Genomic DNA, 25,404 nt, shown 5'->3' on the forward strand with positions numbered 1-25,404 from the left:
TGGCCTTCCAAACACATTGTGAAAAGTAACCTGACTCCTGATAACTGACAGCTTCAATTAGGGCCATTCCAGAAGGACTAGCTAGCAACAAGTGTGATGTTCTAGGGAGGCCTGATGACTTCTGTGTGTCTGCACATACAGTGAGTCCGTTCCGTAGATATGTGTCTTGTGGGCACACAGTCACAGGCACCTTTAATCCCTACTTTTTTTTTCACTTGTGTTTTAACATAATTCATGAACTTGTGATACATTTTGGAGATTTCCTGGGAGGAATTGATACAATCAACCCCTCTAGGGAAAGTCTCCACAGTGATAGGCTACTTTAAACAACAGTTGTTACACGTGTGAGCCTGGGCAGAGCCTAAATCACACTTTACAATTCAAAGAGGAAGATCTCACTTAATAATGTGGAACTAGATATTAGAACTCAAAACAACTCCTCATGATGATATGGGTGATGCTGGTGTCTGTAGGACTCTCAGACCTGATACCAGTGGCTCCAGAAGATAGATAGATTTCCAAAATTCATGAAGAAGGTTACATTCATACCAGTTACAGAATAGCACATTCCTCAATCTGAGAGACCCCAAGGTGCTTCATTGACCACAGCAATGACAAATTCACCTCCAGGATGGGTTAATTGTCTCCAGTAAAGCAGCTCTTGACAGAGATCCCTGCAGGATCTGAGCTTCCTCACTGCTTTCGACCTGCTTTCAAAGTGCAGTGAACTCCTCAGACCACCCTAGGACCGCATGGCTGCTAAGGTGTGCTGAGTTACTCTGTGTGTGACTGCCCCACGCAAGTCAGGCACCATCCTTACTCCATGTAATTCCACCTTACACATAACATGCATGTAGAAGTGAAAAGAAAAGTTAATCTCATACATGACCTAGGGCTACTCTGCTGCTTTTCCCTCTGTGTTGGGGCTGGGTAGGTGGCCGGGAAAACAAATCAAATGGCATTTCCCAGCATAGTAGCTTCATGTTCCCTTTTTAGCTGGTGGTACGGGGCTTCTTCCTCATTAGAATGTGGAACACTGAGGAGCCTGCAGTGCCTGGTGCCTGTGCCTAAGTCCTAGTCTCTGGAGCTGTGAAGGAAGTATTGCTGTCAGCATATTTGCACAGCTGTCATTAGTCCAAGCCTCCTAAGGGAAAACTGAAGATAAATGCATTGTGATCCATTGAATCCACTGGGGCGGGAGACTCTGTCGGCACCTGCTGACAGGTGTCTCTCTGTGGTCCCCCACCACCCAAGGGCTCCAGAGCAGCATGAGACACTGAGCACTGTCCATCTGGAGTCCTATTAAACAGCTGACCCCAACTGTACAGGTCCAGTGACACACTGTGTGTCCACAGTAGTGACCCAGTGTTCTTGAGCAAGACCTCCTAGTGAACTGTTGAAATATAAAAGCCAACCAGAAAGAAAGAAATCACAGTGAGGCTGTATAAACATTATGTTAGTTTTTGACTGGGTGAAATAGGGCCTCCCTGAGAGCTGTACTTCGTGGAGCTCCAGTAAGGAACAGCTAACTGTAACAAATCTGTGTGAAGGGCTGGCTGCCTTCATTTTGCTAATTAAAAGCACTGCTCCAACACCTGCCTTTGCAAATTCAGCCAGCTGGTGGGCTAGATGGCAATGAAGTCTTAATAATAGAATGGTTTTCCTCTTACTGTCTCTCCAGACAAACAAGTCATCAAGCCTCCTTGGAGCATCATGACTTGTTGCTAACTAGTCCTTCTGGAATGCAGTAGGTAAAGCAGCTGATAAGTAAATGATGAAGCCTTTCCCCTTTAGGGTCATTTCAAGTAGTTCTTTGTAATGCATAACTGCTACCCCCTCCTCTGTAGAGCCTATCCTCTGTAGAGTCAATCACACAAATAAAGGATTACAATGTCTATCCACGAGCATGTAGATAAGGAAAATCAGTATTGAAACACTCCAGAAGATTTTAAAAATCACTTGCCTGGGCTAGGGAGATGGTTCAGCTTGTGGGGTGCTCTATTCATAATATATCCAGATAACAATTCCACCCCCATTTATTGAAAATAGATTCTTTGTTCATATAATATTAGTTTCCATGATTACCACTTCCCTTCCTTCTATTCCTCCAAGTTCCTCTCCATGTCCCCTCCCATCAAGATCGGCTCACTTTCTAGCTCTCAATAGAAAAGAACAGGCTTCTAAGGGGTAACAACAAAACATAACAAAAATTATATGATTAAAATAAAAACCATCACATCAAAGTTGGACAAGGCAAACCAGCAAAGGTAAAAGAGCACCAAGAGAAGGCACAAAAAATCTAGAGACCCACATGTTCACATACTCTAAGTCCCATAAGATACTGAAAGCTATAATATGTATCCTGGTGCAGACTCATGAAGGCTCTGCCTGTACTTTGTCTTTGAGCTCATTTGAGCTTTTCTTGGTTGATCTAGATGGCCTTGTTCTCCTGGTGTCCTCCATCCTTTGTGGCTTACACACTTTCTCTCTCCTCTTCTGTGGGGATCCCTGAGCTCCAAAGAGGGGATTTGGTAAAGACATCCCATTTAGAGACGAATGCTCCAAGGTCTTTTTCTCTCTGCATAGTGTCTGGCTATGGGTCTCTGTATTTGTTCCCATTTACTGCAGGAGGAAATTTCGGTGATGGTGGCTCAATAGGGAACTGATTTATGACTATAGCAAAATATCATTAGGAGTCATTTGCAACTACCTTTTATTTTTTAAGACTAGTAGTATTTGGTTTTACCCTAAGGCTCTGGGCTATCTGGTCTCTGGTTCTTGGTCACCCAAGCAGTGTCAGGTATGGGTTCCATCTCTTGGCATGTGTCTTAAGTCAAATAAGGTGTTGGTTTGTGCCACCAGTGCCCTAGCATATTTTGCAGTAAGAAAGATTGTAGATCAAAAGGTTTGTGCCTGGGTTGGTATTTAGTTGTCTCTTTTGATAGGCTACAGAGTACCTTTCCACAGAAAAGACACAAGAACTTTTGGGTGAAGGTTATATGTAGATACCAGCTCGACCTCTCCATGTTCAATGAGTTGTGTGTTGTCTTCAGCAAGAGGGTGCTGCTGTCAGTTTGTGGAGATGAAACTATTGTCTTGGCAATAATCTGGGTGTTTGAGGATTTCCATGGGACCCCTTTAGCAAACAACTCAATTGGATGTAACCTAGCTACCACACTAAAAACTTTATTTGGATATTTTATTAGGATCATCTTTACATATTTTAGGAAGTTTCCATTGCATCAGGTTTCCATACCTCCGTTCAAATGCCCCTAAATTCTAGCTGTCTCTACCCACATTTCCTCCCTCAACCCAATCTCCCCTCCAACCCTCCAGATTCTCCTATTCCAATCTTCCCTACACCCATTCCATTCACAAAATCTTGTTCATTTTTCCCCCCTCAGGAAGATACATGTGTTCCCCCTCCCTGTCCCTTTCTCTATACCTTACCTCTGTGGTTCTACAGATTGTAGCTTATTTATCATTTATTTAATGGCTGATATCCACTTAAAAGTGAATAGATATCATAATTATCTTTCTGGGTCTGGACTTACCTTTGTGTTTCTACAGATTATAGCTTATCATTTATTTACTGGCTGATATCCACTTATAAGTGAATAGATATCATGATTATCCTTCTGTGTCTGGATTATCTCTCTCAAGATGACTTTTTTTTTCTAGTTCCATCCATTTTCCTGCACATTGCATGATGTCATTTTTAACAACTGAGTAATACTCCATTGTGTAAATGTACCACATTTTCTTTATCCATTCTTTTGTTGATGGACATTTAGGTGGTTACCAGTTTCTGGCCATCATTAATAGAGTATCAGTGAGCAGAACTGAACAAGTGGCCTTGTAGTAGGATGAAGTATCATTTGGGTATGTGCCCAAGAGTGGTATAGCTGTATCTTGAAGTTGATAGATTCCCATCTTTCTGAGGAACCGCCATACTGATTTCCACAATGGCTGTACAAGTGTATGCTCCCACCAGCAATGGATGAGTGCTCCCTCTTGCTCCACATCCTTGCCAGGGTTAGCTGTCACTTGTGTTAACGATTTTAGTCATTCTGACAGGTGTAAGATGAAATCTCAAAGTAGTTTTGGTTTGCATCTCCCTGATGGCTAAGGATGACCTTCAAGTTTTTCTCAGCAATATGAGTTTCCTCTATTGATAATTCTCTGTTTAGGTCTGATATTTTTACTTGGATTATTTGGAGTTTTCTTATATCATTTTCTTAAGTTAGCTATATAATTTGGGTATTAGTCCTCCATTGGATAGGAAATTGGTAAAAAAAAAAAAACTCCCATTCTGTAGGCTTCTGCTTTGTCTAAGTGGAGGTGTCCTTTGTCTTGCAGAAGTTTTTCAGCTTTATGAGGTCCCATTTATTGTTAATCTTAGTACCTGGGCTATAGGTGTTCTGTTTGGAAAAATCTTCTCCTGTGTCAATGAGTTCAAGGCTATACTCTAATTCTATCAGGTTCAGTATATCTTGTTTACTTTGAGGTATTTAATCCGTTTGGATTTGAGTTTTGTGCAGGATAATAAGTACGGATCTATTTGCATTCTCCTACATATAGACATCCAGTTCAACTAGCACCGTTTATTGAAGATGCTTTCTTTTTTCCAGTGTGTATTTCTGGCTTCTTTTTCAAAAATTAAGGATCTGCAGCTGAGTGAGTTTATGTGTGGTTCTTCTATTCTATCCCATTGGTCAATGTATCTGATTTTATGTGAATACCATGCTGTTTTTATTAATATAGCTTTGTAGTAAAATATGAAATCTCGAATCTTTGTACCATGGCTTGAAATCCAGAATCATGAGACCTCCAGCAATTCTTTCATTACTCAGGATTGTTCTAACTATCCTGTGTTGGGGAATATTACTTTAACGTGTGTTGCATGTTTTTCCTACTGCTTTTGTTAACAATTCAAAAGTGTGTTTGATGAAATAAAATGAACCTGTGAGCAGGAGGCTGAGTTAGCAAGTCGCTGACAGGAAGTGGTAAAGAGGAACCACGTGGAGCAAGGGGTGAGACGGATGCTAAGGTGTTTGAAAGATGCCAGCAAAGGGAGAAGGTTAGTTACTTGCTACTCAGCGCTTCTGAGTGAGCAGAATCCCTGCTTCAAACCTTGAATGAATTGTGAGTTCTTTAGCTTTAGATAGTTTCCCTTAGCTTTGAAAGAGTGGGTGCTTGAGGGAAGATAATCCCCTCAGGCTAGAGCCCTTGTGGCCTAAACTGTTGCTTAAGGGGCAGCCACTGTAGTGTGTATATATATATTCTGAGTTTTTGTGTCTCCACATGAAGCTGAGAATTATATCCTTTCAAGATCTGTGGGAAAATGTGTTGGAGTTTTCATGGGGATTGCACTGATTCTGTAGATTGTCTCTGGTAGGATGGTAATGTTTATTATGTTAAGCCTACCAATCCACAAGCATGGAAGATCTTTCCATCTTCTGATATCTACTTCAACTTCTTTCTTCAAAGACTTGATGTTTTATCAAACAAGTCATTCTACCATCTTTGAAAGTCTGGTAGAATTTTGCACTAAAATCCTCTGCCTTTAGGCTTTTTTTTTTGGTTGGGAGAATTTTAATAACTGCTTCTATTTCACTAGGGCTTATAAGTCTGTTTAAATCATGTATCTGATCTTGATTTAACTTTGGCAAGTGGTGCCTATCAAGACAATTATCCATTTCTTTTAGATTTTCAAATTCAATTGTCTGCATGTTTTTAAAGATGTCTTTATGATGCCCTGAATTTACTTGGAGTCTGTTGATGTTTTCTCCTTTTCAATTCTGGTTTTGTTAATTTGTATTTGCTCTCTGCCTTTTAGGTAATTTGGCTAAGGGTTGTTGGTCTTACTGATTTTCTCAAAGAACCAATTCTTTGTTTCATTCTTTCTTTCTTTCCTTCTTTCTTTCTTTCCTTCTTTCTTTCATCCTCCCTCCCTCCGTCTCTCTCTCTCTCCGTCCCTCCCTCCCTCCCTCCCTCCCTCCCTCCTGACCTGCCAGGATGGATGCAGGGAGTTATTTCAATTTTCTTCTATCTGCTGATAGATTTTGTGTCTCAGTATGTGGTCAATTTTGGAGACAGTTTCATGAGGTGCAGAGGAAAAGGTATATTCTTTTGTATTTGGTTGAATGTTCTGTAAACATCTTTTATGTCCATTTGGTTTATAATGTCTGTTAGCACCAGCATTTCTCTGTTTAGTTTTTGTCTGGATGATCTGTCTATTGGCGAGATTGTGGTATTGAAGTATCCCAATGTCAGTGTGTAAGGGTCAATAAGTTATTGAAGCTGTAGTAGTGTTTCTTTTATAAACTCTTACCCTTGTATTTATGGTATGTTAAAAATTGAAATATCATCTTGGTGGATTTTCCTTTGAGTATGTAGTATCCTTCCCTACCTCGTTCTGATTAGTTTTGGTCTGAAGACTCACTTGATAGAAATTAAAGTGGTGCCGGGCGTTGGTGGCGCACGCCTTTAATCCTAGCACTCGGGAGGCAGAGACAGGCGGATCTCTGTGAGTTCGAGGCCAGCCTGGTCTACAAAATGAGTTGCAGGACAGCCTCCAAAGCCACAGAGAAACCCTGTCTCGAAAAACCAAAAAAAAAAAAAAAAAAAGAAAAGAAATTAAAGTGGTTATACGAGCTTGCTTTATAGGTCTATTTGCTTGGAATGTCTTTTTCCAACCCTTTACTGTGAGATAGTGCCTATCATTGATATTGACGTGTGATTTTTGGATTCAGCAGAGAGATGGATCATGTTTTCACATCCATTCTGTTAGTCTGTATCTTTTTACTGGGGAATTGAATCCATGATATTGAGAGATATCAATGACAATGATCTTTTGTTTTTGGTGGTGGTTGTGGTGGTGGTGATGCTGCTGCTGAATGTGTCCCTTCTTTTGATTTCCCAGGCCTTAGACTATTTATTCCCTGTGTGTTGGCTTCAACGGACGCTGTAACGATACCCGACACACAATTACTGAAAGTAACGCTAAGTATTTTATGTAGAAAATTACTCACAAGATACCAAACCCAGAGAAGCCCAGCAGATCTCAGCTAGCGACTGGACCGGAAGCCGAACTCCAGGAAAAAAGAGCGAGACTTCCTGTGCACTGTCTTTTATGCCTTCCCCCCGTAACGCCCCTAGCCATGCCCAAAAGTGGGCTTGGCTAGTTATGTAGTTCCGCCTACGTACGTATACGTCTTTAGTCCTGCCTAAAGTGGGTGTGGTTAGCGGTGTGGTAAACCGCCCTTTTATTACCTCATCTGTATGCGCCTCTAGTAAGTCACATGTTTAATGGCGGCATAGACTTAGTAAGTCACATGTTTAATGGCGGCATCAGACTTCCTCCTACACCTGTGTTTTCATAGTTGTGGGTAGCCTCCTTAGAGTTTTCTTTCTAGCACCTTCTGTAGGGCTGAATCTATAAATAAATATTGCTTAAATTTGGCTTCACCATGAAATGTCTTATTTTTTTTCATCTATAGTGATTGAATGTTTTGCTGACTATATTAGTCTGGGCTGGCATCTGTGATCTCTTAGCATCTGCAGCACATCTACACAGGCTTTTCTGACTTTTAGAGTCCCCATTGAGTAATCAGCTATAATTCTAGTAGGTCTGCTTTCATACGTTATTTGGTCTTTTTACATTGCAGCTTTTAATATTCCCTCTTTGTTCTTCATGCTTTGTATTTTGATTATTATGTACCAAGGGGACACTCTTTTCTGGTCCAATCTATTTGGTGTTCTGTATGCTTCTTATACTTTTAAAGGCATGTCCTTTGGGTTAGGGAAATTTTCTTCTATGATTTTGTTGAAAATAGTTTCTGGGCCTTTGACCCGGATTTCTTCTTCTTCCTCTATTCCTATTATTCTTAGATTTGGTCTTTTCAATGTGTCCCAGATTTCCTGGATGTTTTATGCCAGAAGTATTTTAGATTTAACGTCTTCTTTGTCCAATGTGTTTATTTCTCCTAGTGTATCTTCTATCCCTGAGATTCTTTCCAATCTCTTTTATTCTGTTGGTAAAGCTTGCCTCTCTAGTTTCTGTTCAAATTCGTAATGTTTTTATTTCCAGAATTCCCCCAAATTGGGGAACTTTCAGTTTACTTTATTGATTTTATTTACTATTTCATGCCATGAACAATTTCATTCATTTTCTTCCACTGTTTATCTGTGGTTTTCCTGGATTTCTTTAAGGAATCTATGCATTTCCTCTTTAAGATTCTCTATCATCTTTATATAGATTGTTTTAAGGCCTTTTTTATTTTCTTGTGCTTCAACTATGTTGGAATTTTCAGGACCTGCTGTAATATGGTTCCTGGCCTCTAATATAGACTGTCCTGGCTGTTATTAATAGTGTTTTTTTAAACCCTGGTATCTAGGCATCTGGGATTGGAATGATTATAGATCTAGGTACTGGTATCTGACTTTGTCTTTGTTGGGTTGGGTATTTTGTTCCTTATTTTTTTGTTTCCTCTCTGAACTTCAGAAGAGTGTGATGGCTGTGTGCAGCCTGGTAGAAAATTCTCCATGGACCTGATAGATGTGGCCACTGAGGTTTCCAGGTGAAAAGTGTTTCTGGGTATTGGGAGCTGACACTTAGGAATAAGGCTAGGCCAGTGGTCTGAAAGGGTTCACAGACTGGAGGAAAGCAGTGTGTCCAGCTAGTATCTGTTTGGTTAGTCTCTTTGGGATTATGGCAGAGAGTGAAGAGAGGTCACTCCCAGAAGGTCTGCTCCAGAGCTAGGGATGAGATTGGAGGAACAGATCTGGAGAAATAGAAAGAGAGGAGAAGATCTGCAGCCAGCATAGCTGCTTCCCTGGACTGCTCAGCTGCTGTGTTCCCAGGGAATGGCTGGAGGCTGGGATAAAGCAATGACAGGGGAAAAAGAGGTTAGGAGGGGAAGGTCTGTGGGATCCACAGGAGATGTGGGCAGGGAGCAGGACAAGCCGCAGCAGGTGTTCTGTTGCAGGGTTCAGGGTGAGACTGAGAAGTCAGATTCATTCGGAGGACAGGAGGGAATAGTGAAGGTCTTCAATTAGCTCACCGGTTCTCCTGGCCTGCTCAGCCGGTGTGTTCCCAGGGAATGCCTGCTGGTGTTGGAGGCTGGGATTATGGGATGGACTGGGGAAAGGAGGAGAAGATCTTCTGATCTGTTGGGGCTGGGGGTCAGAGAGGAAAGGGAGACTACGGGAGGCATTCTGCTGCCGAGCTGGTGAGGCGATGAGGTTGCTGGATTAGATCTGGAGGAGCCGAAGGAGAAGTGAAATTTGGCTGTCAGCCTTTCTGCTTCCCTGGAAGGAGTGCAGATAACACGTTTCAAAGCCAAAATCTCAGGCATTTTTATTTCAAATCCCTTTCTCTGTGACCTCACGGGCCCTGAATGATTGTCACCCACTCACCTCTAACTCTGAAACTTTGCTCGTCCACACACCTCTCTAATCTATAGCTTGCACTGAGTCACTGATCACATTCCCCCCTTATGGGGCATGAGGTGGACACGCAGGGATCACCTTTCCCCTCTTCACTGAAGGGGGCTGAAGAACCTTGTAAATGTGAACTTGTAGTTGTCAACAAAAGTTTATTACAAAAACTGAATCTGGGCTTCAAAATTCTTTCTGAGATATACAAGAAAATAAATGTACAAATGAGCTTTCATTAAAATCACTTACTGAGGCTGGGGAAGAAGCATGGTTTGCAGAGCGCTTGCCTGGCATGTGCAAAGCCTTCAGCACCACATACATCGGACATGGACATAGAAGTACATGCTTGTAATCCTAGCACTAGGGAGGTAGAGGCAGAAGGATCAGAAGTTCAGGGTCATCAAAGCCAGACTGGGCTACATGATACCATCTCAAAACAAAAACAAAGCAAAATATATATTGGTCTATCATAAATCAACAAAAACCAAGTGGTTGTTCTACTTAAACAAAACTTGGAAAACATCTGTTTTTCACTAGGATTAGTAGCCAATTATTAATATTTCAGTTTATCAGCTTCTGGAGAAGGTACCAAAATGTGTCAACGTTTAATTACGCCCTTTCCACTTTGTTGTAGAGGCACTGTCCCTTGCCTACTCAGAAACATCTTGGGAAATCAGTATTAATCAACACACCTTTGCCTTAACATGGACCTTAAATATGTTTTTCCAAGTTATGCTTTGACCAAAGAATAAAATCATAGATTAGTTTGTATATAGAAAACATCCCCATTTACCCTGGGTGGTGGGGTTCATTCTTACTTTAAAGCAATTAACTCAGAAAAGGCCTGATTTTATTTTAATTCAAATGTACATTTTGACACGCATTCCATTGGCAGTCCTCTCACTTCTGAATTTATAATGCTGTAGTGATTTCCAGGGTACCTTATTTCTAGTAGAAATGTCCTGATCAGCACAAGGGTCTTGATTAAAGTGTCTTGATTAAGATGCTTAGCCATGACAATATTTCATATAGTCCCTTTGAATGCCCCAAATATCTGTTCTCTGGGTAAGAATCCACAGTAAATTCTAGAAAGATGAGTGCCCTTCTTTGGAGAGGAGCCTGAGGGTGGCACCTGAGAAGGGGCAGTGTAAGGAGACTAGCATCCTCCAGGCAGGATGGCTGCCCGGGACTGTTATAGACAGAGGCTCTAGAAGTCAGTTCCCTCCACAGAGCCCAGGGAAGCCCATCAGGAGGATCAGCTGGTAGGGACTACCTGGAGATTTAGAGACGCCATCTTGATGCATCATCTTGAGTGAGTTATGCTATACTGAGACCCAACATTTCTTTATTCTCTTCCGTCTCAGACGCATCCCCTCATTTGTTTCCACAGAGATCACCCCAGATGGGGAGCCTCCAACACAGCCCTAGCAAGATGGCTGCCTCCTGTCTATGAAGATGGCTTCAGTCAGCCCAGAGGCTGGAACCCTGACTTCTTATACCATGGCTTCCCACTGCCGCCGGTTGGTACTCATTTAGAACCTATTTCAACACAACAGGAACAGGCTTCCTCAATACTAACATACTCCCCACAGCTTTGGAGAGTGATAGGCAACTAACTACTGGGATGCTTCAATGTACTTAGGAATTCACACAATACCTTGTGTTCCCAAACTTCCTAAGAAGTTGGGGCCCTGAGGTGTAAGACCTATCAGGGTGGCTCTGAAGGTTAGCCACAGTCAGCTAGGGGGGAGAACAACTGAGATTTAAAGTCACCATCATCTAATTTGACATTTTCCTCTTGCTAAGCATTTTAACATTCTCAAAGAAATTCTTCTGTTCATTGGTAGAAGACAAGATTCAGTTAAAGACATGCATTCATTAATGAATTCACTCATGTACACTATATATGTGCAGGTTCTGGCTACTGTTTTACTATCAAATACATACTTATTTGGGAAATACATTCATTTCCTACTGACCTTTTGGCTCAGCATGTGCCATTGGGTCCACCAAAACATGGTTCATTCTGTCCCTAGTTTGACTCTTCATGTCAATGGATAAGTCAACATTTATTTTTGTACCACATTTTACAATAGAATTCTCAAAAACGTGTGATAGCAAGTACTCAGCCCAGCATAGGGAAAATCAGTACCAGAAGGGAGGGGCTGGCCCAGTCAGCTGTGGACTGACATCTTTACCATCACAAAGAGATTCTGGTTTTTGGCTTTTGGTTTGGTTTGGTTTGGGTTGGGTTGGGTTTTTTGGGGGGGGGGTCTTTTTATTGAGGGTCAAGTGATCCTAGCAGTTGGTGCGGGCCGGCAGGTGGAGTTGAGAGCCAAGGTTCTCTGAGAAAGAGTGGTACTATACCTACCCTTAAAGAAGATGTTTTTCTTGCCTATCATGTATTTGGCATTGGACCAGTTCAAATTCTGAGGTCTTCTAAGCTCTGTACTGACACTAAGCTTCTACAGATTCATGTCTGGTTACATATATTACTATTTACAAGAATCAGCACTCAAGTGTGTTTATGTGTAGCCTGTTCATTTCTTGATTTTATTATAATAGCGTAATCAAAGTTTACTGGCTCATGCTACTATAGATTTTTAACTCCAGTTCTGTAGACTAAAAGCCGAAAGTCAAGGTGTTTCATGACTGTGTCTTTTTAGAGATCCTTGGCAGAAAATTCATCTCCTTGACTTTTCCAAATTTGTTTGTTGATGGGGTACTGAGGTTCAAGACCCAGTGTTGACACAGACAAGGCAGGTACTTTTACTACTGAACCATCTCTTGAGCCTCATCTTTTCTAACTTCTAAAGGTTACACACACTTTTACTTGTAATGTAGTATCACTACCATGTCTAATATATTGTAATGTAATATCTCTCCATGTCTTCAACCCCAAGTCACAACTCTCTGACAACAGTCAAAAAGACTCAAAACTTAAAGACCCATGTGACTAGATTGAGTATTCTTGGAAACCTGAAATAATCTCTTATATTCCAAGGTCTTTGATCTAACCACACATGCAGGCTGTATATTATAAAACAGACATATTTGGAGGTGTTATTCTGCCCATCATTGTGAGAACAAAAGACCTTGGCCAGAGGCCCACTTCCCCATCAGCCTGGAAGTAGGCAGCTGTAAGACAATGTTTACTAAAAACATGATTACTGAAAACAATCCGGTGTCCATAAGAAATGTTTACCGGAGCAATAAGTTCCTGATAAGGGCTCGCCCACAGGAACGCCCTGACCTCGACCTTTTCCAAAGACTAACTGTCTCTTCCTGAACCACCCACCACTGCCTCTGGTGTCAGGGCAGAACCAGCCAGGGGTAAGGAAGGGAGCAGAAGCTTTTCTTGAGGGAAGCCTTTCTTGGGAAGTTTTCTTGAGCCTTCTTGGGGCCTGCTTAAACTTTTCTTTGCACCGCCGACTGGTCTCTGTGTCATCAATCCCGACACCCTCCACACATTCTCGGATGCAGGCTGCGCAGCGGGCACAGTGAATCGTAATCTACTTTCTGGTCCCCAAAGATTCATAGATATCCATTCATGTTCACTCACACTGTAGGTCCCGCTTCTGTCACAGCACTCAAGGTCTAATGGCCAACCCAAACTTTACCATTGTCACTGAAGGCGCACAGGGAGAGGTTATGGGTGTGACTCGCCTGGGAGCATATTCTCTTCCTTCTTGAACTGTGGCTGGCAAAATGGCTCACCTGGAGCAAAGGAGACAACTCTTTATGTACCAAGACTTTGGTCAGAACCCTGCAATTCAGGCCTGAGTCATGGGCTATCCATGTTCTTCCTGTACTCCCCACAATGACCTTGGGAACTGACAGCTTTCTGTCCACTCACAGATCTTATGTGTACTTCCTAAGGCTCTGGGAGGTAGCATAAGGTCACAGACATCACAAATCAGGAGCAGGTTTCAAGCCCAAATGTGTCTGTCTCCCATCTTGGCTCTTCCCATCACACCCACAGTGACAGGTCTTCCCAGGTCTCTCTGGAGCTGTGAACAAGATCTCACTGTGAACAAGATAAGACCTCAAGGTCTCCATTATTGGCCACAGTGCAGTCTACATCATTATAATCTGCTCTCTTCATCCAGGTACGGGAGGTGACAAGGCACCTCATTCAAGTTTCAAATGAGGCTGTGACAGAAGACGACCAGTACTCTGACTTCCTGACAGTGTGGGGACAGTACATCGATCATGACATTGCTCTCACACCACAGAGCACCAGCACAACAGCCTTCTGGGAAGATGTTGACTGCCAGCTCACCTGTGAGAATCAAAATCCCTGCTTCCCCATACAGGTAATTTCCCCAAACTCTTCATTGATTATGAAACAACATGTGCTTGTTTAAAAATTAAACAGACACAAAGTCTCCTTCCCATGTCCTCTCCCCGGGAGCTTCCTACATATGCTTCTTAGATACTCATTGCACTCCTACGTACAACACTATTTTGTGTGTGCAAATGATCCCACAATTCCCAGGTCATTCCATGTGCTGTGAACCAGGGATGGTCATTTAATCAACTCAAAATCATTTTATGATTTAAGATTCTAAAAGGGCCTAAGAGCCCGAGGTGATATCTAGTCTCCCCTTTGCCACAGCTTCCCTCAAATTCCTCAGGGACCACTGCATGCCTGCCTTTCTACCGCTCCTCAGCTGCCTGTGGCACCGGGGACCAGGGAGTTCTCTTTGGCAACTTGTCTGCGGCCAATCCGAGGCAGCAGATGAATGGGTTGACCTCCTTCCTCGACGCGTCCACTGTGTATGGCAGCTCCCCTGGCATTGAGAAACAGCTGCGCAACTGGAGCAGCCCCGCAGGGCTGTTGCGAGTCAACACACGCCACCAAGACACAGGTGGCAGCTATCTGCCCTTCGCATCCGCTGCCTGCGCTCCAGAGCCTGGTGCCCCACGTGCCGCCCGCACACCCTGCTTCCTGGCTGGCGATGGCCGCGCAAGTGAGGTCCCGGGCCTAGCAGCTGTGCACACCCTTTGGCTGCGAGAGCACAACCGCCTGGCTGCTGCGTTCAAGGCCATCAACACACACTGGAGTGCGGAAACTGTCTATCAGGAGGCTCGCAAGGTGGTGGGCGCACTGCACCAGGTGTGTGTCTCGGCATGGGCGGGCGGTGGTACAGACAGGGACTAGCGGGTGCCCCAAGATGTGTCTGCAAGGGTTCTGTGAGCACCCTAGGGGGGTTGGGCAGGGTCACTGTGGGCTTACCACTGGCTTCCAGCAGGACCACCGTGGTATCTCTGAGTTTCTGGCAGAGTCACCTTGGGATATTCAAGTGGGGACCTCTAAGAGACAAGTGTGTGTGAGCAAAATGCTCCTAGTCCCAGGGGACTCCTTGGCTCTGTTGCCGCAGCACTGGATCGTCCAGAGTAGCCGTAGGACCACAGACCTCCTACAGCTGGGCTACAGCGGGGCCAGCAACAAGTCCCTCCATTGGCTGCTTGCTGCCTGGTGACTGTAACTCATGGGGCCCCACGTAGTGTAGCCCCAATACTCCTAACAGCAGCACTGTGAGGTAGGTACACAGCTGGATTCTGGCGTGTTTGTGTTTTTGGTAATAACGGAGATCCTAGTCATTCTGTCAAGTTAAATTAGGAATCGGTTTAAAAAACTCTATTTCATGATTCTTTTTGAAAGTTAGGGGATCTTAAATGGAGATTCCTTTTGGTCATTTATCAGTTGTGTGACTGAGAATATCATATTTAGAAAAAGAAAAAGAAAAATGCGGTACTGACTGCACAGTCTCACTAGGTTGTTATGGAAGAATGAGTTATTTTACTCTACTCCAGTGTTTCTCAACCTGTGGGTCCCAACCCTTTAAGAGGCTGCATATCAGTTATTTGCTGTTATGGTTTATAACAGTAGCAAAGCTACAGTTGTAAAATAGCAATGAAGTAATTTTATGGTTGGGGTCACCACAACATAAGGAATTGTATTAAAGGGCTGAAGTGTTAGGAAGGTTGAGAACCACTGCTTTATGTTAACTTTCCGGTGTCAAGTTAGAACAGGCTCTGTGCTAGGCACTTGGCATCACCCCTGTGTCCTCATAGAAACCCTGTGGGGAAGTGTCCCGGGTAGTTTCATGTGTCAATTTGACACAAGCTAGAGTCATCAGAAGACGGAGCCTCAGCTGAGGAAATGCCTCCTTGAGATCCAGCTGTAAGGCATTTTCTCATTTAGTAACCAATCAAGGAGTGCCCAGTCCTTGGTGGGTGGAACCATCCCTCAGCTGCTGGCCCTGGTTTCTATAGGAAGTTATGCTGAGCAAGCCATAGGAAGCAAGCCAGTAAGCAGCACATCTTCATGGCCTCTGCATCAGCTTCTGCTCCAGGATCCTTCCCTGTTTGAGTTCCCATCCTGACTTCCTTTGGTGAAGTGTAAGCCAAGTAAACCCTTTTCTCCCCAGCTTCCTTTCTGGTTATGGTGTTTCATCGCAGAAATAGAAACCCTAACTAAGACAGGAAGGTCACTTCAATCTCACCTAACAAATAAGAAAGAGAGTTTGTCCTCCTGTGCATAGTTGCAAGGAGCTGTGTGGTGATACCTTTCTTGCACAAATAAAGCCTGTCTGGGAGTCAGAGAATGGAACTTGTCACCAGCTAACCATAGAGGTCTGTACAGATAGACAGGACGTGATGTAGCTGGGCAGGAATAGGATATAAGCAGGGAGAAACAGGCTCTCTTCTCTGCTGAGACACTTAGGAGGTAAGGTGTGCTGTGGCTTGCTCCTTCTTTCTGATCTCTCAGCATTTCCCTCTATAACTGACTCCAGCCTTTTATTATCTAGACCAATTAAGAACTCCATTTACAGGGCAGCCCAGGAGCAGGTGCTCTACCATGGATTCAAGCACCCGAGGGCAGGCATTAGCCCATGAGTTGCTGGGAGTAAGGGGGACGTGAAAATAGGCAGCATTAGAGGCTGGAACATCTTTACCAGCTGCACAGATATGTTCAAACACCCTAAGAGCCGTGTGTACACAGAGGTGCACATTGGTGTCTATCAGCTCTGATTAAGAAGTCACGTGCACTGTGTATACTCTATCTGCGCTCAGTGTTTGCGTGTGTGTTGTGTGTCTGTGAGCTTGAATTGGGTTGCTCATCTTTTCTACATGTGTTTCTGAGTTAATTGTATTTGTATGTGTCCATTTATATTCATGTGTCTATGTTTGTCTGTAGGGAGAGACCTAGGCACCTGCGCCACTGACCACGCCTGTTTTGGGCGTGGATACAGGTGCGTATGGGCACGCAGAATAAAGGGCTGAGGAGAAAGGCACTCGCCCTCTTTTCGGGGTTCCAATCAGGTCTCAGAGTGTGGCTGAGACTGGATTTCTCGGAGCGCCAATCTGGTTATCGTTTCTCTTGTGAGTGGTTTTCTTTAATAAATTGACCATCAATATTCATACCCCATATACAGTTATCTTCTTAACATGTGTCTGTGTTGCTCTGGCTTAGATAAGAAAGTAGAAATGAGATATACAAAACATTGAAACTGAGGCTGATGATAAACTCGAGCACAGCGTGCTTCATTAAGTAGCTGTAACCCTGCTTGGCAGGCATATATAGACACTTCTTTATTAATCACTGTGGGTACCCCCAGCAGAACGTCACCAGTATCCATGAGGGCAGAACCAAACCAATTCTATATAGTAGCTTTAGGACAAGACCAGGAACCTCAAAGCCCTGCCATTTTCAAGGAGCTAGCCAGACATTGTGATTTCTTTGTACAGAGTGGGGTGTCATTCCATTGGCAACAGGAACCCCCACCCCCAAAGCTGGCTACCTTCTCCCTATTCCAGGAGATAAATCTATGTTGATTGCTCTCTCTGATTATGACTTTCCAGGCCCGGCCAGTGATGGATATCAGTTTGTAAGCTTCACAGGGACAGAGATTGAGGCCTGTTATTATTATTATTATTATTATTATTATTATTATTATTATTATTATTATTATTTCCAAGCAGCTAGAATGCACTGGAAAGTGCAGGTGCCTCATGAATATGTACTGAGTTTCTACAGAGGTGAAAGTCCCAGGAATAATCCCAGGAGGAGTCTCCTTCCCTACTGCCTCTATCAGAGTTCATACTGTCTAAGTGAGGGTTGGCCAATCATCCAAGGATGGACCAAGGGGCCCCTGTACCCAGGTCCACAACTGACCATTCACATGTACAAAACTGCTGTGATGAGTGGCCCTGGCTCCAGATTTCTCCTTGGTAAATTTCTACAGTGTTGGTGGTGTGAGTTCTTTGGTACGCCCTTACACAAGCTCCATCATTGTAAAATAGAGGGTGCAGTTCTGCATATCTGAGGATCTCAACTGACCTGAACGTTAATCATCCAGTGGCCTATTCTTAATAGGAAAGTGATAACTGTCTCCATGAACAGAAAAGACACTCTCAGATTTCTATATTACCCTTGTCAATCTAATGTGTCTTCTCTACTTGTATTTTTTAAACATTCTTATGTGTTTTGCATTTACCTGGTGGGCATGTCCCCTCCCACACCTCTGTCTGAATCTGTGGGCTGTGTGCTCCTTTCGGAAGCTCACCAATCCTGTGATATTCTCTCACAAGGACGCCCAGGCAGACTTCCTCCCTGTTGCTTTATTTTTAATCTCCAGTTGACCTGAAAGCATCCTTGGGCTTTGCTGAAAACCTTTCCTGCTCAGAGAACACCTGTCTCTCTCTCTATAGATCATCACCATGAGGGATTATATCCCCAAGATCCTTGGTCCTGATGCCTTCAGGCAGTATGTGGGCCCCTACAAAGGCTATGACCCCAATGTGAACCCTACTGTTTCCAACATCTTCTCTACCGCTGCCTTCCGCTTTGGCCATGCCACAGTCCATCCTCTGGTGCGACGACTGGATGCTGACTTCCAGGACCACACAGACCTCCCCAGGCTGCAGTTGCATGATGCCTTCTTCAGGCCCTGGAGGCTTATCCAGGAAGGTATGCACATCCTCCTGACTTGATCCTATAGCGAAGCACAGCATGAGCCTTTACCTTCCATGCTGGTTGGTTAAGTTAATGCTATCTAATTTATCAGTATTTGGAAAGCATAAATATATTCAAAGCCCTTCTTCACATATGTACCAATGAGGCATGTTTCTGTGTGTGCAGGTGCATATGTGTGCAAATACTGGCTGGAGGACGACCTCTGGTCAACCTTAGGGAAACAGTCCACTTCCTTTGAGAAAGGGTGATGTTTCTCTTACTGTATCTGTGTTTCTCTTACTGATCCATGAATAAAACACCCATTGGCCAGTAGAGGCAGGAAGACAGGTGGATCTAGGAGCTGAGGAGAATGCTGGGGAGAGGCATAGAGGCGCTGTGAAGAGACTCCATGTAGAGACTGGGAAGATGGGATGTGCCAGGTGTTCTTTGGTAAGACAAGGCCATGTAGAAATGCATAGATTAGTAGTTATGGGTTAATAATTAAGAGAGAGCTAGCCAATAAGAATCCCTAGCCATTGGCCAACAGTTTATAAATTAATATAAGTCTTTGTGGGTTTATTTGGTGCTAATCGGCTGCAGGACCAGGCTGGAAAACTCCAACAACAAAAGGGTCTCTCGTCTGAAGTTCACCAGTTAAGCTAGAATGACTGAACATAATCTGTCCCCACAACACCAGAATTACAAGCACTAACCATCACACCCTACAATTACTCCCCTGGGTTCTCAGGAGCAAATTCAGATTCTTGAGCTTGCCTCGCATTCCCCCAGTGCAGTGTTTGAAGTTTTTTAAAAGGTGAAATTTCCTGATAAATGTCTTGACTCACCTCTAGAGCTCTTTAATACTCAGGATAAACTATCCAGGTATAGAGCGCTCTCTCTCTCTCTCTCTCTCTCTGTCTCTCTCTCTCTGTCTCTCTCTCTCTGTCTCTCTCTGTCTCTCTCTCTCTCTCTCTCTCTCTCTCTCTCTGTGTTTGTCTGTCTGTCTGTCCCTGTCCCTCCCTCCCCTCCATCCCCCTCTCTCTCTATTCTCTCTTGGCAGATAGATAAGTAGCAGTGTCCTGGTGGTCATGCCTTATAAATGGTGCTGTCGTTCTTCATCACAAAGCACTGTACCGGTCCTCTGATGAGACCAGCACTGTGCACTGCAGGATGTTAGCATTTGGAAAAACAACACCGAAGGTCTCTGATTAAACTCCAGAGGATTGTTTTCCTGCTTCCCCACATGTTTTCTTTCTACTCTTGTCCCCACGTTCTTCTCTCTCCCTCTGATAATCTCTAAGCTGTTTCTAACGTAAGTGCCCGGCGATGATGGCAGCTAAAAGTATGTCTCATCACTGATACTCAAGTAGCTCTCATGCAGAACATGAGAGGGGAGGTTTGGCATCTTCCCAAGCCACCCTACCCGGTTCAAAATATGTGATAAAGTTGCCTTTGTTGGGCACCTAAGGTAACTGGCCTCTTAGCTGATGCTATTGTATGTAATTCTGGATTCATACAGCGAAGGGTGGGCAAGACCTGGGAACTGGCTGGTTTGTTTCCTTTGAGGCCTTCTGTGAGGATGACCCAGGCTTCTGTGGGCAGCAGAGCAAGTTCTTTGAGAAACTGACAGTTTTCCAGATCAGGCCATATCTCACTGCTCTAGATAGTGGAGTCAAGAGACCATTTCCTTGGACTCTCCATCAGTGGTTCTCAACCTGTGTATTGTGACCCATTTGGGGCCCAAAAGACCATTTCACCAGGGGTCTCACCTAAGACCATTGAAAAACACAGATGTCACAACTCATAATAATAGCAAAATTAGTTATAAAGTAACGATAAAGATAAATTTGTGGTTGGGGGTCATCACAACATGAGGAGCTGTACTATCATACAGAATATTGAGAACCACTTCTCTAAACATTCTGCTGCTGGAAAATAAATAACGATGAATCTCAGCGAAGTGCCTCTGCCTGCATCTAGTCCCCGAGGTGTTGCATGTGCATCCTCCACGCACAGCTACCAATAACTGCAGTGTCCCAAGGAACAAGGAAAGCTTTCGGAGTTGCAAAAGGTAATTTGGGAAAGCTGTACAGGTGTTTATTAAGAATAAACATGTTTTATAGCTACCCTTTGTCCCAGAACTCAGCCGGGGTCTAGAAACCTCTGTGACTTGTGTATGGTGTTTTCCAGGTGGTTTAGATCCAATAGTGAGAGGCCTCCTGGCAAGACCAGCCAAGCTGCAGGTACAGGAGCAGCTGATGAATGAGGAACTGACTGAGAAGCTCTTTGTCTTGTCTAATTCGGGCACCTTGGATCTGGCATCACTAAACTTACAGAGAGGCCGTGACCATGGCTTACCAGGTTTGTTAGGTCTCTAGATGGTATACCTCAATATGGGCATTAAGAAAATTAAAGGTTAATAAGCCATTATGCAATCTGTCTTTGGAGGTCTTGGTTCCTTCTACCTGTTTATTAAGCATTTCTTTTAAAGTGGGATTAGATCTCTCAACAATTATTTGTCCAGTAGGATTGTGTGGTATACCTGAAATATGCTTTATGTTATAACATTTAAAAACTGTTTCATGTACTAGAGACCTATGCTGGAGCACTGTCAGTTTTTAATTTGTGCAGGTACAACCATGATGGCCATTACTTCTAATAGGTGTATAATTACAGAATCAGCCCTGTCAGAGCTCAGAGCAGCTGCCATTGAAATCCTGAAAATGCACATATTGTATGGTGTTCATATTTTAATTTTCCAAATCCTGAAAAATGAAACACACCCATTTTCAAATATCATTTCTTTGCGCACCTTTAGGGTTGCTTCCTGCCGGTAAAGGAGTTTTGTTATAGAAAGGAACAAGTAGGACAATTGTTTTTATGATTTTCTTGGCTTGTTGCCAAGTGATGGAGCAATCCTTCTTGAAACTTTTATTATTCACACAGTGGGTTTTTTTTATGAAATTCTGAGGCCTCCAGCACACTTCCTATTAATAGCCAGTCAATTTCGTCATTACCTGTGCTAGAGGGCAGGGCTAGCTCAGTCAGTAGAGCGTGAGACTCTTAATCTCAAGGTTGTGAGCCCCAAATGAGGATGTATCAAGGAGGTCCACAAGATCCCTGAATAAAGGGAAGTCAGATATTTATTGGGGAATCACTCACACAGTAAAGATAAAGCTGCCACCTCGGTATTCTGCCCCTGGAGGCGCAGGAAACTGTGATCTGATCTGCAACCACTGCTCAAGAGCCCGAGAAAGCTCACACACTGTACCTGAGACCTGCGCCCCAAAGGGGCCAGAACCTCAAAGCCTATTGGCTGAATGAGTTTCCACAAAATGTACAGGGAAGGAATATCTGGTTCAGTGTCTGGTGTGACATGAAATACACAACAAATCTCTTGCACTGCCAGCTTCAAAGGAATAGGTTTGTGTCCTTTGCTTGGCTGGCTGGTTTTTTGTGTTTTTAGAAGAGGTTTTGCGATGTTGCTCAGACCAGCTTCAAACTCATGATCCTTCTGCTTCAGCCTCCTGAGTAACTGGGATTATAGGCACATACCAGGACTGTGACTACCTGCATATCTGTGTGTAAACTGACTCCCCCGCACCCTCTGAGCTCCACAGAAAGTCTATGTCCCTCTCTGTGATTTGCACTTGAGATGTCTTTTCTGATATATTTCCTTGCATGCCCTGGGGTCAAGTCCCAGTCTTCAAAGGACATTCAACTGTGGAACTGGAGTCTCTCCCAAGACCCTGATGGAGTCTCACACACACACACACACACACACACACACACACACACACACACACACACACACACGTACATTAATCAGACACAAGCCTCTCCTGAATCAGAATGGAAGCAGCGCTACCATCATTGAGGATTGACTCAATACCATTGGATGGCAGCATTCACAAACCAGATTTTAAACTCTCACTGATGATTTCTCTTCACTTTGACTTCTATTTACTGTAACCTACTGCCTCTGTGTTGTTCCCAGTAGCTAGGAGCTCCCAACCCCCATTCCACAGCTCAGCAAGGATCTTTTCACTCTAGCATCCTTTCTTAGACTACCCAGAAGATGCAGGATCCTTTCTTCAGAGTCTACTTTATTTATCCATGGGGCTCCCTATGAATCCCAAAGTTTTTTCCTATTAATGCCTTGCTACCCCTGTGGAAACCTGGCCTGGCCATCAGGGCATTTCTTTGTGTGTGTTTATGCAGTATTTGTTGAGGGTCAAGACGTGGAAGGCAGTGGGGATAACACAGGGCAGACTCCAATGGGATACAGAGGGCAGAATGCACAGGGAGCTGCCCTGTCTGCTGAGCCCTGCAGCAGACTGTGACTGGTACTTCCCATCGGTGTCAGGAAAAAGACAGACTTACAGCAGAACTCCAAATGAGGATGAGGGCAAAGGCAGCCCACGGGGAGGACACTGTAAGATCCGATCATGTGTTCACTGGAGAAAGCAGCCTAGCACAGCCAGAGTGTGGCATGTAGACACAATGACAGAGTGAGAGATGCTGGGACCATGAGGCCAGGGCGGGGCTTTGCCAGCGATGCTGAGCTCACTCTCAAGCATGGAAGATAATCTACAATGTTAGAAACAGTCAGACAAGGGAAGACAGGCTTGCACATATGTATAATCTGTGTGTGTGTTTAAGTGTGTATAAGAGTGTCTATGTGTGTGCAAGAGTATGTGTGTGAGTATGTGTGTATGTGTAAGTATATGTATGAGTGTGTGTATGTGTGTGTAAGAGTATATATTTATGTGTAAGTGTCTATGTGAGTGTGTGTATATATGTGTGTAAGAGTGTGTGGGTGTGTATATTTATGTGTGTCTATGTAAGTTTGTGTATGTGTGTGTACACACACGTGTGTGCTGGTATGCTCTTGCTCTCCATGAGCTCTCAATGTCCTTCTGGGGCATCAATAGCTCTGAAGAGGGTGTGGCCTATTGCCTTAGTTCAGTAGAAGACAAAGCCAATAACAGTATGAATGTACTAAAGTACCTTGATTTGGTACCCTTTCTATCCTAATTGACTCCAAAATACACTCTTTCTAAGTGTACATGTACCCCAAGTCTTAGTACATGCTTAGTACATGCTTTGTACTGTTGAATTCCATAGGGCTGAATGTCATGCCACAATGACACAATGGTCACCCTGCAGCAGGGAATGGCATACAGGCCTGTATCTCTGTAACTCTGGCTTCCAGGGGACAGCAGAACCCATGGGTACATTAGTGAATTTTAAGTCCCTGTAAAAACTGGACCTATCCTCTTTCTTGTGCAGGCTACAATGAATGGAGAGAGTTCTGTGGCTTGTCACGCCTGGAAACATCAGCTGAACTGAGCAGGGCCATTACCAACAGAAGTGTCGTCAATAAGATAATGGACTTGTACAAACATGCGGACAATATTGACGTCTGGTTGGGAGGCCTGGCTGAAGACTTGCTACCGGGGGCCCGCACTGGTCCTCTGTTTGCTTGCATTATTGGGAAGCAGATGAAAGCCCTGAGGGATGGGGACAGGTAAGTGGAAAGTTTCTCCATGTTTTGGGCATAATACAGTGTTCCACATAAGGCTTGTATTGAACAACTGGATCTGGGTTCCAGTGCTTATGTGACTCTGGGCAGGTTTTCTCTCAAACATAACATTCTGGACTCTAAAACAATGCTGACACCAAAAAAAAAGGACCACAAGACATACAGACAATCTGTTCAGATGATTCTGTCACTTCCCCCATATTCCCAGCCATGAAGAAGAGAAGGCATGTAACAAAATGCAAACTGTGACATCTATAGCTTCCATCTTCGGCTATTTGCTGGCACTGTTGACACTGGACATGTAGACCTGCCTTGATGTCTATGTGGACCCCAGCTGATACCCAGCTGGTCTGTGGCTAAGCAGACTCGATCCCACTCCCCACCATGCCTCCACCTCCAGCCCCACACAGCCTATCCTTGAACATGCTCCTTCTTCCACTTCAGCCTAGAATTCTGAGCTCCCTCATAGGGGATTAGAGAAGCAGGTGCATTACACATCATGGGCTGACACCATATGGTGATCGGAGGAAAACATAAGGTGAAACATTAGAATTATGGACCTATGAAGAAACAAACAAAGAAAACCAAGGATTCTCTTTTTTTTTTACTAGTTCCCCCTCCATACTGCCTGCCTCCATCCATCCATCCAAGGATTCTCTTTTTTTTTTTTTACTAGTTCCCCCTCCATACTGCCTGCCTCCATCCATCCATCCCTCTCTCCCTGTAAGACTGCTTTACAAGACTGCCTTGGCTTTTAGACACAGGCTTGGGCTTCTCTCTTTACCTTTGCTACAAATGTTGCCATTAATTTCTGGGATACAACATTTCACAGAGACGAAGACAACTGGAAGAAATCCTGGTGGATTTTTTTTCTCTCCCCTGACACTATGTCTTTAGAAAAATCATGTGGCTTGACCCAGTGAGGGAATGAAAAGACACGAGCTTTGGAGGCAGGTCATTCCTGGACTCCCTTGAGTATGACATGACCTTTGGGTCAGGTCCAACAGCAAAGTCCAAGAGCCTTTGGCAGATGCTGGGATGATGCAGTGGTTCTTTGCCCTACTGTTTATGACTGAGTGTCTCCAACACTTCAATCAGTAAATGGACACAGAGGAGACTCCTTCTTGTGCCTTCCAAGTCCTTTTGCAAATTTCAGTTCCTTCTCACAGTCTAAGGAAATGTGTTCCCAAGTAGGAATGGAGATGATCTTTAAATGGTAAAGGGCTGTGGGAAGCTGGATCTTTGTCCATGATATGCATATTCTGGGAAGAACTAACATTATTTTCTCTTTGCTCACCTGGCCTGGAGGTAAGGACAACACTTGGACCTTGGGCTGAACGGTACCTGTGGCTGACTTTGTGGTTGTCCCACTTGTCTGAGGTGGGGTACACCCATACAGGCACAGGGTAGCCATTCCCCTACAAGTTGGTCAGCTCATGCTGCCCTGCAGATG

The 25,404-nt window shown here is 43.9% G+C and overlaps 1 protein-coding gene across 5 annotated transcripts in view; it reads left to right on the forward strand.

Moving 5' to 3' along the window:
- The window catches only part of Tpo (thyroid peroxidase), a 58,208-nt gene that overhangs the window by 16,256 nt on the left and 16,548 nt on the right, over positions 1 to 25,404 (forward strand). For all 5 annotated transcript variants that reach the window (XM_040730712.1, XM_040730716.1, XM_040730714.1 and 2 more), the window contains 6 exons: positions 10,832 to 10,961; positions 13,551 to 13,757; positions 14,060 to 14,560; positions 18,163 to 18,421; positions 20,597 to 20,767; positions 23,699 to 23,936. In XM_040730712.1, the coding sequence (XP_040586646.1) occupies positions 10,832 to 10,961; positions 13,551 to 13,757; positions 14,060 to 14,560; positions 18,163 to 18,421; positions 20,597 to 20,767; positions 23,699 to 23,936 (1,506 nt within the window). The remainder of the gene's footprint in view (positions 1 to 10,831; positions 10,962 to 13,550; positions 13,758 to 14,059; positions 14,561 to 18,162; positions 18,422 to 20,596; positions 20,768 to 23,698; positions 23,937 to 25,404) is intronic.

This window comes from Mesocricetus auratus, unplaced genomic scaffold (assembly GCF_017639785.1).
Source record: "Mesocricetus auratus isolate SY011 unplaced genomic scaffold, BCM_Maur_2.0 Super-Scaffold_100024, whole genome shotgun sequence".
NCBI classification, from domain to species: domain Eukaryota; kingdom Metazoa; phylum Chordata; class Mammalia; order Rodentia; family Cricetidae; genus Mesocricetus; species Mesocricetus auratus.